The sequence below is a fragment of the Aphelocoma coerulescens genome, chromosome 27, assembly GCF_041296385.1.
Source record: "Aphelocoma coerulescens isolate FSJ_1873_10779 chromosome 27, UR_Acoe_1.0, whole genome shotgun sequence".
Taxonomy (NCBI): domain Eukaryota; kingdom Metazoa; phylum Chordata; class Aves; order Passeriformes; family Corvidae; genus Aphelocoma; species Aphelocoma coerulescens.
Window position 1 is genome coordinate 1,590,786 of NC_091040.1, and position 12,948 is coordinate 1,603,733.

Consider the following 12,948-nt stretch of genomic DNA (forward strand, 5'->3'; position numbering starts at 1 on the left):
GGCTCAGGGTGAGCAGCTGCCTGCAGCCCCCGGCTGGAGGGGGGTGGGGGGCTGGGGATGGGGGGGGCTGCTGGGGGGCTGCGCTGTCCCCACGCCGCACGGGGAGGGGGGGGAGGTCAGGGGGAGCCCCAGGGCCGCGGAGCCCAGTGCAATGTTGGGGGGGTTGGGGGGGGCCCGTGCTGCGCCTCGGGGTTGGTTTCTCAGCAGCATCGTTGTTGTGGGGAGGGGGGAGAATTTGGGGGGGGAAGGGGGTGCTTTTAATGTAAAAGAGTGGGAAAATGCTTGAACTGGCGGGACAAGGCAAAGGGGACCGAGAACAAGCAGCTGCCCCCCCCATCCCAACCCCGACCCCAACTCTGACCCCAGCGGCCGGGGAAGGGGCGGCCCCTTCCCTTCACCTTCTTCCTGGGGGCCGGATCCGGGACCCGGCTCCTCGGATCCTCCCTGAGATCAAGCAGCGACACTCGAGGGTGCAGAGGACACCCAGGGGGCACCGACGGGTCCCCTCCGGCCACCACCTGGCATGGCGTGATCCTGGTACCCCTACTGGAGCATCCAAACCTGGCACGGGGTGAAGCGGGCGAGGATGAACCCACTCAGAGGGGGCTGGGGGCTCCGGGGAGCTCTGGGGTGAGGGGTGGGAGGCGCTCAGTCTTTCCGTAGCTACTGAAGACTTGGAGGTATTTCGGGAGCTGGGCGCTCCCGGTGTGTTTCCATGCAGCATCCAAAGGTCGGGAAGAAGGGGGGCAAGGCTCAGATCTTGCTGTTCTCCAGGTGCGAGTCGATGTGTTTGACCAGGGCATCATCTGGGTACCCGATGGGGAAGGCCAGCTGGCACAGCGGGCAGCTCCGCACCTCCGAGTCCACCGTCTCCAGCAGCAGCTGCGGGGGCACAGGGACGGGGACGTGCCCGGCATTGGCACCCGTGGGTGCAAGAGTCATTAAAACGCACAAAATTCCCCCAAAAACGCGTGGCGGGGAAGCGGGAGGGGTGCTCCGATCCCTCTGCGGTGGCCACTGCCCCCCCTGCCACCCCCCCCTCCCCAGCCCCCTCCCTCTGGCCCCCGCCAGCCGGGTGGCAAACGGGGGCAACCGAGCCACGCGCCACCGCGCTGGGGGGGGGGGGTTCCCTCGATGCTTCCCACCCCTAAACCCACCCGCGGGGGGATTGGGGAGCGTCCTTCTTACGTTGATGGAAGGCCAGGACTGGGCGTGCTCGGCCCGGGCGTAGGCGGCCGCCGTCCGATGCACGGCGTCGGCGTCGGGCACGGGGAAGCCGGCGCAGAAGGAGGCGCAGCGGATGGCCCCGGCCTCGGGGCTGGGCGGGCTGGGCAGCGCCCACTCCTCCTCGTCCGACGACTGCTTCTCGAAGCGCACGTGCTCCTCGAAAGGCTCGTGGGCGCTCAGCGGGGCCCCCGCGCCCCCCAGATAAACCTCGCCGTAGGGCCGGTGCTTGGGGAGCGTGGAGGCTTCGGGCTGGAGCCAGAGCGAGCGGCTCTGCTGGTACAGGGCCACGTTGGTCACCTCCGAGTAGCTGCGGCGGCCCTGGAAGCCGGCTTTGATGTGGCGGCTCGAGGGTTTGGCGTAGCCCAGCTCCATCCTCTCGCCGGGCAGGCGGTGCGGGGACGCCGAGGTTGGCGACGGGCAGGGCGGCGGCGGCGGCGGCGCTGGCGAGCGGCGCTGCTGGGCGGGCGACTGGCTGGGGGGGGGCACCGGGGAGCGGCGCTGCTGGGCAGGGGACTGGCAAGGGCCGGGGGCTGGCGAGCGGCGCTGCTGGGCCGGAGATTGGCTCGGGGGTCCCGGCGAGCGGCGTTGGAGGGCGGGAGATTGGCACTGGGAGCGTCCCGGCGGAGCGGGCGAGGGGCACTGCGGGGCGGGCGAGCGGCGCTGCTGGGCTGGCGAGTGGCACTGGGACAGCGGGGAGTGGCGCTGGCCTGGCACAGGAGAAGGGGGACACGAGGAAAATAATCCACGTTAGCTCGGCGGCTTGGAAAATGTGGACAATGTGGGAAAATGTGGGAAAATGTGGAAAATGTGGAAAATGTGGGAAAATGTGGAAAATGTGGGAAAATGTGGGAAATGTGGAAAATGTGGGAAAATGTGGAAAATGTGGAAAATGTGAAAAATGTGGAAAAATGTGGAAGATGTGGAAAATGTGCCTCGGCATCCAGGGGCAGCCCAGAGGGATGGGGGGATGCGGCTGTGGGGACCCCCGGAGGGAGGGGTGGTTCTGGCGGGGGAGGCAGCCGGGGATGGATGGGCCCAGGGATGGATTCTCCTGGGATGGATATTCCCAGGAATGGATGGTCCGAGGTGTGGATGCTCCCTTGGGATGATCCAAGCTATGGATGGTCCCAGGGATGGAGGTTCCTGGGGTGGGATCATCCCTGGATGGAGGTTCCTGGGGTGGGATCATCCCTGGATGCTCCTGGGGCCAATGCTCCCAGGGATAATGGATTGTCTTGGGATGGGATGCTCCCAGGTTTGGATGCTCTCAGATTTGGATACTCCCAGGTTTGGATACTCCCAGCTACGGACGCTTTTGGGACGGATACTCCCAGGTGTGCATACTTTTGGGATGGGACACTCCCAGGGCAAGATGCCTTTGGGGACCGATACCCCCAGCAGCTCATCCCCATCCATAAGGACGAGGGCGCCCATCCCCTTTTCCCGGTGTTTGTGCCCCCCCTCCCTGGCCGGCAGCCCCCCGAAGCCCCCTCACCGCCGTTGAGGCTCTTTTCCTGCAGCAGCGCCCGCAGGATCTGGCTCTGCAGGGAGCTGAGGTTCCGCAGGCGGCACAGCTCCTCCGTCAGCTCCGTGTAGGCCAGCGCCAGGTTCACCCTGCGGAGCAAAGGAAACCCGGGGTCGAGGGGATTTGCTGGGGAGAAATCCTTGAGCAGGGATTAAAGCCTTCAGCTGGGATTAAGGCCTTCGGTGGGGGTGAAATCCTTCAGTAGGGCTTGACCTCCCCGCTGGAATTTTGGTTGTTTTGGTGGGTTGGGTTTTTTTTTTAATAAATGTAACTAAAAAAGGTTCAGTGCAACGGCCTGGATGGTGCTTCCAGCATTCCTCCAGGAAATTCCTGAGGAAATAATGGCCCAGGGTAAAAAAAAAAAGCCACCTCGGGGTGTCTGAAGTTCCCTCTTTCCACCCCGGCCGACACCACCAGATCCAGAGGCCAATTCCCAAAGGGGACGCGGTGCCTCTGAGGGGGACACAACCCCGGCGTCCCCCCAGAACCAACTCAAAATTCACCTAAACTCAGGGTTTAAACTCAAAAGAGGAAAGTTGTGGCCGCGGATCGAGCACCGGGAGCAGCCGGGAGCATCCAGGAGGGGGGGCGGGTGCTGCTCCCCCCGCTCCCGGCTCTTGGAAGCGCTGCCAAAATCATCAATTCTGCCCCAAGTTGGTGTCGCTTTCCGAGCCGGGACTCTCGGCGGGGACGCAAAGGGAGAAAAGCCCCGCGGGGCCGGGGCTCGGCTCGTCCCGGCGCGGTCCCGCTGAGCTGTTGTGACACCGCGGGGACCCGGAGCCGCCGCCCGTAACCGCAGCTGACAGCGCCGAGCCGGGCCGAGCCCCGCGGCCGAGAGGGCGGAGAGGTGGGAAAGGAGCAGGAGAAGGGGAAAGTGAGGAAAAGAATGGGAAAGGAGGGGAAGAGCGTAGAGAGAAAAAGGGGGGAAGAAATAGAGAGAGAAAAAAGAAGAAGGAGGAGAAGAAGGAGAAGGAGAAGGAGAAGGAGAAGGAGAAGGAGAAGGAGAAGGAGAAGGAGAAGGAGAAGGAGAAGGAGAAGGAGAAGGAGAAGGAGAAGGAGAAGGAGAAGGAGGAGGAGGAGGAGGAGGAGGAGGAGGAGGAGGAGGAGAAGGAGAAGGAGAAGGAGAAGGAGAAGGAGAAGGAGAAGGAGAAGGAGAAGGAGAAGGAGAAGGAGAAGGAGAAGGAGAAGGAGAAGGAGGAGAAGAAGAAGAAAAGAAAAAGAAAAAGAAAAAGAAAAAGAAAAAGAAAAAGAAAAAGAAAAAGAAAAAGAAAAAGAAAAAAAAAAAAAAGAAAAAGAAAAAGAAAAAGAAAAAAAGAGAAAAAAAGAGAGGCAAAGAAGTAAAGGAAAAGTAGGAAAAGGGAAAGGAGGAAAAGAAGGAGAAGAAGGAAAAGGAGGAAAAGGAGGAAAAGGAGGGAGTGAAAGATGGAAAAAAAGAAGAATAAAAAGAAGGAAAAGAAGGAAAGAGAAGAAAACCAACACAGACATAAAAAAGAAGAAGATACGGAGAAAAAAGAAAATAAAGAGAAAAGAAGAAGAAAAGAGAGGGAAATAAAATAAAAATAAAATAAGAAAAGAGAAGAAAAAAGAAGACAGAGAAACACCCCCCCCCCCCCCCAGTGCCACCCTGCCGGCCCCCAGCTCTCCTGCCTCAGTTTCCCCTGTGGCCCATCGCGGGATCCGAGGGGTTCCCCGTTCCTCCAGCCCCACCACTGGGTTCTGGAGGCTCCTTAAATCCTGGGATCCCCCAAATCCTGGGATCCCCCAATTCCTCCTGAACTCTTACCGAGGTCAGGGCGGAAGCACCAAAACTGCGGCCCTGGGGAGTGGGAGTGCCCCTGGACCCCTTCGGGTGCCCCCAAGAGCCTTCTGGGCAGGGTTGGTGACACGGGAGGGACACGAGGGACGGTCTTGGTGCCCCTCACCCCCAAAACTGAGCCGGTTTGGGGCAAACTGTGGGGTTTTGATAAAAAAAAACCCCTCAGATAAGCCTTGAGAACAGAGCAGCGCCAAATTCTCCACAACTCTGGCGGGACCCTCGGGATCCCCGACTGTGTCCTGTCCCCCAGGCCCCCCAAAAAACCAGGGGGACACACACAGGATGTCACCTTCGCGTCCCCCAGACCCCTCTTTGCTGCAGAGCTGGAGGAGCCAGGGGTGGGGACGTGCCCGGCATTGGCACCCATGGGTGCAAGAGTCACTAAAACCCACAAAATCCCCCCAAAAACGCGTGGCGGGGAAGTGAGAGAGGTGGTCTGGTGCCCCCAAACCCCCACCCTGCTCCCTCCAGGGCTTTTTTCAAGATTTGGCTTCTGGTTTTTTCGCGGGAGGGAGAGCAAGAGGGAATGACCTCGAGCTCAGAAAGCCCCCCAAAAAAAGTCTAAACTTCAGAAAAGAAACCAAAAAAAAAAAAGAGAGGAAGATCGGGACGCGGGGGGACCCCCGCCCCACGCGCGCCGCTGCAGAAGCACCAGAAAATCACCCGGAGATGGAAAATGCCGATAAGGCGCTTTTCACACCCCAAAAAAAAACAGTGGCGGAGAGAAGCAGGTGACAAAAAAGAGCTGAATCGACAAGAAAAGAGCGCGGAGGGAAAAGCTGTGCCCGGGGAGGGGGTGAGGAGCCAGCCCTGCCTCAGTTTCCCCATCCCAGCGTGGTGAATTTGGGCTTGAAAATAACGATTTTGGCCATTGGGAAATGTCGATGGAGACATTCGGGAGTTTTAACGTCCCTGGATGTTGTGGGAACGGGGAGAGAGGGAGGGGGCACAACCTGGGGGTGATCTCGGGAGACGGGATTTTATGGAAATAAAGGGAATTAAGGAGGGGAAGGGCGGGAAGGGGCACTCCGGCAGAGAGACGGGAGCTCCCCAGGGATGGATCCAGCCCCCGCCTGGATCCCCCCGCTCTGATCTGCACCAGCACGACAGGAAACGGCAGCAGCATCCAACACCTCTGGAAAAGGAGGGGATGGATCCAGCCCCCCACAACAACACCCCGGCACCTTCCCGGCCCCGCGTGTCACCTTTTATCTGTCCACAGCTCGGCCCGGGGGGTGGCACCGAGCCCCGCTGCCGCTTCCCGGGGCGGGGACAGCGGGGGAACGAGGCCAGCACCGAGTTAAAGCGGGGACACCGGCACCGCCTCGGTGCCAGCGTCAGCCCCTGGGGGTTTAAGGGGTCCGGGGATGACCCCATTTGCCCTCAGCTCTCCCCAGATTTGGGGGGTTTTGACTCCAAGCCCCAAATCTGTGGGCTCAAAGCGTCCGTCCCAGCACCCCACAATGCCCGGGGGTGCCCGAGGAGTCTCCAGAGCTCGCGGCTGCCTCAGAGGGGACACCGGGAAGTGACAGCGAGGGACAGAGGAGGGACCTGTCCCCAGCACTGGCCCTGCAGCCACGGCAAAACGAAACGCTCCGGTGAGGGGTTGGAACGGGGAGGGAGACGGGGGAAAAACGGCTCCAAGGAGCCTGGAAATGCTCCCGGGACTGCCCAGGCTGGAATGTGGTCGGGACGGATCGGTGCCCGGCGGTTGGGATGGTTCGGTGCCACGCGTTTGGCACGGATTGGTGCCACAGGGGTGCCGCGGACTGGGGCCGGACGGCGACGCTCGGTGACCCCCGGTGCCGCTCGGTGCCGCTCCCTCGGCAGCCGCGAGCCGTCAGTGCCCTCTGGAGGCAGCGCCGAGCCGGCACCGGGCACCGGGACTGCGCACGGCACCGGACACCGGGCACCGGGCACCGGACACCCGGACAACACTCGGCACCCAGCACCGGGCACCTCGCGCCCTCAGCCCCGCTCAGCGCCAAACCCCCGGGGGGGTGCAGCGGGTGATTTTGGGGTGCGGGATCCCCCCACTGCAGCACTTCAATGCGGGGAACCCCCCCCCGGACCCCGCCCAACTGCGTGGGCACCCTGTGTGCGATGTCCCACAGCCGGTCCCGTGCGTCCCCACCCCGCCCTGCCAGCGCGGGGCTCCCCCAGCTCTCGCCCCAGTCCCCTCCCAGCACTTACTGGTCGTCGCCCACCTTCTTCACCCAGGCCATGTCCCGCTCCGACTGCTCCTGGGGACAGCAGACACCCCGTGAGCACCCGGACCCCCACCCACCGAGGGTAGCGGGGGTCCTGTGGGGTCAGACCCTGCCCCATTACCCCCTCCCAGACACCCAAACCCCACCCACCCGGGACCGGGGGTGGTCCCCACGGCCGGCCCTGCCCCGTACCTGCTCCCGGGTATCCCGCAGGTGCTTCAGCTCCGCCTGCAGCCTCTCGCATTCCGCCTTGAGATGCTCCTCGCGGTGCTGGGCGCGCTGGTTCTCCTGGCGCGCCGCCTCCAGCTCAGCCTCCAGCCGCGCCGGCGCCTCCAGCCCGCGGCTCTGCCAGCCCCCGGCGCGCTCCAGCACTGCGGGCACCGCACGGCTCAGCCCCCGGCACCGCCGCGGGGTCCCGGGGGCCGCGGCGGGGCGGGGAGGGGGCGGCTCACCGTGGCTCAGGCCGGGGTTGGGGTGCAGGGTGATGAAAGGCACGTCCTGGGTGCCCAGCCCGGGGAAGGCGCCGCCGTCGCGCTGCCGCAGCTGCTGCTCCAGGCTCCGGATGCGGCTCAGATGCGTCTCCACCAGCGCCCGCTGCACGGGGAGGGGACAGGGCTGAGCCCGGGCCGCGCTGCACCCCCTCCCCGGGGGTTATCTTGCCCCCTAACCCGGATTTTGGGGTCTCTTTTTGGAGCGGGATCGATCTGGTGACAGAGGCAAGGCAGGAGTGGCTGCCTGGCTGGGAAGGGTGAGCCAAGGGAATGCCCGGCTGACCCTGGCACCAGGACCTCGGAGCCGGGAGCATCGCTCGGCCGGGCGGGACCGGGGAGATGGATAAACCTGAGCCACTGCATCCCTACAAACCCCAACGTGCCCGAAACGACAATCCCCCCCGGAAAGGATCCATCCCCCAAGGATGGGGACACCGTGGGCCCGGAAGGGCACCGCGCTGTCCCTCCCCAGCTGCCGGCACCCACCATCTCTCCCAGCTCGGTCTCCAGGTCGGCCTTCTCCACGCACAGCTTCTCGTACGCCTGGATCATCTCCTCCAGCTGCTCCTCCCGCTCTTTGCTCTTCTGCAGCTGCCGGGGGAAGGTGGAGGGGGCGTGGGGGTGGGTGGGCAGCTCGGGGACCCCCCCCCTACGGCTCCCCAGACCCCCCGTCCCCGCTCACCTCGTGCTGGAACTGGTTGAGCTGCTGCTGCAGCGACGCCTTCTCGCTCTTGAGCAGCGACGTCTCCTTGGCCTCGTAGAGGGAGAAGATGTGCTCCTCTCCGAACTCGCCGATCAGGGGGTACTGCGGCCGCGGGGCAGGCGGTCAGCGGGGTCCCCCCGGCCCCACACGCCCCCCTCGAGCCCCCCTGACCCCTCACCTTGACCTCGTACATCTTGAGCCGGCGCTTGAGCATGGAGTTCTCCCTCTCCAGCCCCGTGAGCCGGTTCTTGATGTCGTCGTAGGCGGTGATGAGGGCGAAGTGTGAGGCCGAGCACATCTCGCCCGAGAGGTCGGTGTTGGGGCTGTCCAGCCAGTCCTCGTCCGGCCCCAGCGCCTCCTGCGTCAGGATGCTGATGTCGTCCTCGAACATGGAGTCCATGTCCAGCCTGGAGGGACACCGGACGCACACCGGTGACACCGGGGCAGGCCGGGCTCTGGGGACACTGGGGTGGGATCCAGGCCGGGGCAGGGGGAGCCCAAGTGGGTCAGAGTGGGCTCTGAGCGAGCTCAGCCTGTCCCAGTGGCGATGGATGACAGAGGAGGGACGGCCCCAGGAGCTGCCACCAGCAGCGGCTCCAACCCCACGCTGTCCCTTGGGGTGACAAGGGGACACCGGCCGTGGCATCACCTCTGTCCCCACCGAGGAAAGGGGGGGCAGAGGTCCTGGCAGCCCCCCCAGCCTCCGTCAGGATGAGGGTGGGAGCAGAGAGCACCCCCGGCAGAGCCCCCCGGGGGGGACACGGTGACTTTCCTCACGTCCCCTCCCGGGAACGAGCACCAGAAATAGCGTCCGGTGCCGCTGCCTCCCGCCCCGTGCCGCACGCGAGCTGCTTCCCGGCCTCCCACGCCTCGCGCAGCCGTGCCCTAAATACCGGCGCTGCCGCTCACCCCCCGGGAGCCACCTGGCTCCCGGCACCGTCCCCAACCCCTCCCGGGGGACCCCATCCCGCCCGTCCCGCTCTGCCGCAGCGCTGGCCCCCGCACGAGGCTTCGGGGTGGCCGAGGCTCCCGGAGCCGCTGCCTCCGGTGGCTCCCGGGATGTTTCCCGGTGGGAAAAGCGTCTCAAGCCAGCCCAGCCCTCTCTGGCAGTGTCCTCTGTCCCAGTTGGGGACCCCTCGGGCAGCGGGGCGGCCGCCGGGCACGCGCAGCCCGGGCGGCTTGGCAGACATCTGGGAGCCACCGCCGCACAAATAATTCATGGCACGGAGCTGGGAGAGGGAGGAGGGATCTGCAGGGTGACGGAGGGGGGGACAGCACGGCCCCCTCGAGCCACCGGCGGAGCCCCTGGGGACAGCTCGGCCCTGCTGGCACCCCCGGGCCGGGGGTCCCGTGGGCACTCGGGGGCTGCGGCAGCCTCCGCTGGGACACGGAGAGTAAAACAAGGACGGGCCCTCAGCACCGCCAGCCCTCCAAGGGTCCCCCGGGGTGGTGACAGAGGGGACACGCCTCTGCTCGGGCAGGGAGGGCAGTGCCATCACCCCCCTGGAGAAACTGAGGCACCCCCAAAGCCAAGATGAGATTCCCCGAGCTCTGGTGAGCCCCTCAAATTGAGACCCAGGCCCTGCCAGCGGAGGCACCATGGGGACAGGACCCTCTTTGTCCCCAACACACAGGGCCTGGAGGCAGCTGTGTGTCCCCAGCCTGGCCCGGAGCTCCCCGGGCCGTCCCTGCTGCTCCCCAGATTGCCGTGCCTCAGTTTCCCCACCCCGCTGGGACACCTGCCTTGCAGCGGGCCCCAGGCGCGGGGCGAAGCGGCGCGGGCTGGGCAGGGCTGCGGCGCGGGCACAGGCGTGTCACAGGCGTGTCACAGGCGTGTCACAGGCGTGTCACAGGCGTGGCACAGGGGTGGCACAGGCGTGTCTCAGGTGTGGGAGCTCCGGACATCGGCCACGAGAGGATCAGCGGGAGCTGGAGCTGCTCTCATTGGGTTCCAGGCAGGGTCCCCACGGCACCGCCGCTCCCGCCGCGCTCCCGGCCCCTCCTCGAGGCCTGCAAATGCCTTGGGAAAAAAAAGCCAAAACGGGAAATGGGGCTGCAGCTCCCCGGGATTGGGACACTGCGGGAGGGCTCGGCCGGCTCAGCGCTCCCGTGGGAATGGGGATGAGGATGGGATGGGATGGGGATGGGGACAGAGATGGGGATGGGGATGGGGTTGGGGACAGGGATGGGGATGGGGTTGGGGATGGGATGTGCCAGGCTGTGGGTGCTGCCAGGCTGCTGGCACCCGGCTGGGTTGGGGACAGGGACAGCGCCACTGCCCAGCCCCCCCCCCCCTTCGGACAGCCCTTGTGGGGTCGGGAGGATGCACTCGGTAGGACCCGACCCAGGGCAGCCCCCCCGGCCACGCACCCCCCGCCCCGACCCTCGGTAGCCGCGGCCGGGACAAGCCCCCTCCTCATTGCTGGGACCCCCCCGGGCGCTGTCCCGGTTCTGAGGGGCTGGGGGGGCCGCGGGGGGGCCCGGGGTGGCCTCGATGCCACCGCCGTGGCCACGGGCGAGGGCAGCGGGCGTGGAACCGGCGGGGAACCGGCGGGGAAAGGGGGGACGGGTCGAGCGCGCCCCCGACCCGGGGAACCGGGCCCGGTGCGCGGGTGAGCGCGGACGGGGGTCGCGATAGGGTGAGCGGGGGGGGGGGTCCGGCCTGCGGCAGCTCCGGAGCCTCCGGGAAACCGTCCCCGACCGCCCCCGGCCCGGCCCGGTGCCGCCCGCCCCCCCCGCGCCCAGCCCGGGGCCGCACCGCGCCGGGGGTCGCCGGGCGGGGGACGGCGACGGAAACGCAGGAGGGGTCCGGGGCGGAGCCGGGACGGGATGAGGATGAGGATGGAGCCGGGGATGGGGATGAGGATGGAGCAGGAGATGGGGATGGAAGCGGGATGGAAGCAGGGCTGGAGATGGGCACGGAACCGGGGATGGGGATGAGGATGGGGCTGAAGATGCGAATGGAGCCGGGGATGGGGATGGAGCCGCGGATGAGGATGAAGTGGGGATGGACCCGCGAGGCGAAGGCGGCGGGGGGAGATGGGGATGGGGTCTCGCTGTGGCGGGAGGCGGCAGGCCCGGTGGGGCGGGGGCAGCCCGCTCTGCCCCCCCGGCCCAGGCCCCGCACTCACCGGCGCTGCTGCTGCGCTGCGGCGGCGCCCGCCGGGATGCGGCTCCGTCCCCGCCCCGCCGGGTCCCGCTCCCGCCGCCGCTCCCGTTCCCGGTGCCCGCCGCAGCCCCGGCCCCGCCGCCGTTTCTTCCGCTCCGGAGACACCGACGAACCACGTGGGCACCGGGCGGCCGCCAGCCCCTCCCCCGCCACGCGCCGGGGCCGCCCCAGAGGCTGTGACCCCCCCTCCGGGGCACGGCCGGTCCCGGTGATGCTCGGGAAGGGAGGGGGGGACACACCCGCTGGACCCCCGGACACCTGACACCCCTCCCGTGCCCCGCCCCGCGAGCGGCACCACCGACCCCCGGCCCCCTCCCGTGCCCGCCGGATCCCCCCAGGGGTGGTCGCGGGGCCGGGGGGGGCTTCTCCCTTCATCCCCGGAAGCATCGCGGAGCCGCAGCCCCGCGCGGTGGGGGGCTGGGCTCCCCCCCTTGCCCCCGCCCCCCAATTCCCCCCCCCCTCCCCCCGGCCCGAACATTTTATTCCCTGAATTGTTCCCGGAGCCGCTTCCATGATGGAATTACATCTTTTCCCCGTGCGCAGGGTTATTAATAGCTGCTCTGCTTTCACCGCGGCTGCCGGGGGCTCCGGGGGACAGACCCCTGCAGCCCCCGGGGGGGGGGCACTGCCAGCCTGGTGCCCGGGGACAGACCCTGGAATGCCACGGACGGACCCACGGCAGGGTCAGACCCACGCACGGACACTTCCGTGGCTCCGCGTGGCCCCGGTGGCACGAGATTCCTGCCAAGGCCTCGTCCCACCCCAGTGGAGGAGCCGGGAGTGGGAAGCAGGGATGGGGGCCAGGGGGATCCGCGGGACCCCGATATCCCAAACATCCCAAACATCCCTGCCAAGGCCTCTGGAGGAATGGGGGGGGGGGAGGGGGAAGAGCAGCCCCAGGGGTGGGCACTGAAGGGGGATCCGGCAGCAAAGCCGAGCTGGGAGATGTCAGCACGGAGCAAATCCTGATCCTGACCCTGGCTCGTGTCGGGATGAGGGAAAAGGAAACACTACAAAGTCCATCTCGGCTTCCCCCGGCCCCTGCTCCCACCAGGAGACCCAAAGGGAGCAAAGCTTCGAGCTGGGAGCACCCACGGCCTTCCCATCCCAGATTCCCTTTCCTGGCGTTCTGGTCAGTGCTCGGATGGAGCCTGGGATAACCTGGAGAGCCTGGAGGGGATCCAGCACCCGGAGCCGGGGGCACGGACACACCCCTGGCATTGTGGGGGTGCCACCCATGGGATGCCGAGATTCCAGGAGATTCCCGTGGGAGCTAAACACGCTCCACGAGGCCTGGAATATTTCGGGGGCCCGGTGCCAGGCGGGCACGGGGCTGCTCCGACGCTTCGTGGCCGTTCCCTTTGGAATTTCCTCCGGGGAACCTCACGTTGCCCTCGGTGCGTGGCCTAGGGATGGAAAACGGCACCTGGAATGTCACCTTTGGGTGGGAAGGGCGGGAGGGACCCGCAGGGACGGGATGTGCCGCGAACAGGGCCCAGGAAAAATCCCGAGCGTCGGCTCGGGAGGATTTGCGGCAAAGCGCTTTGAAGTGCAAATGAAGGGATTTCCGTCAGGTTGGAAGTTAATCTGGAAAAAAAGGAAACATCCCAGAGTGCCCGGGATGGAGGCAGCGCCGTGCCCAGGGGGACCTCCCCGAGGGGCACAGGGGGTCCCTGGGCATTGGGGACAAACGTTGGAGCCATCCCGGGAGCTGTCACAGGGTCGGGTGCGGAGAGGAGGAACAGAGCGAGGCAGGAGGTCAGATCCAAGCTGCTGGAATTGTCCCCCAAGCTAAGCCGTTCCCCTG

The 12,948-nt window shown here is 66.2% G+C and overlaps 1 protein-coding gene across 1 annotated transcript; it reads right to left on the reverse strand.

Moving 5' to 3' along the window:
* Window positions 1-753: 753 nt before the first annotated feature.
* On the reverse strand, window positions 754-8,372 carry TBKBP1 (TBK1 binding protein 1). The gene is made up of 9 exons (XM_068996618.1): window positions 8,151-8,372; window positions 7,952-8,074; window positions 7,756-7,860; window positions 7,231-7,372; window positions 6,971-7,149; window positions 6,762-6,811; window positions 2,723-2,841; window positions 1,189-1,934; window positions 754-882 (listed from the first exon to the last, which is right to left on the reverse strand). Exons 1-9 carry the CDS (start codon window positions 8,370-8,372, stop codon window positions 754-756), a joined length of 1,815 nt encoding a protein of 604 aa, XP_068852719.1.
* Between the last annotated feature and the right edge of the window lie 4,576 nt (window positions 8,373-12,948).

What these genes read in the sequence shown, in the direction of transcription:
- TBKBP1 (XM_068996618.1), bottom strand. Translation starts at nt 8,372, where the DNA reads ATGGACTCCATGTTCGAGGACGACATCAGCATCCTGACGCAGGAGGCG. An exon ending in TCAAGATGTACGAGGTCAAG is followed by an intron (nt 8,075 to 8,150) that starts GTGAGGGGTCAG and finishes CCGCGGCCGCAG; the next exon opens with TACCCCCTGATCGGCGAGTT. An exon ending in TGCGGGATACCCGGGAGCAG is followed by an intron (nt 6,812 to 6,970) that starts GTACGGGGCAGG and finishes TGCTGTCCCCAG; the next exon opens with GAGCAGTCGGAGCGGGACAT.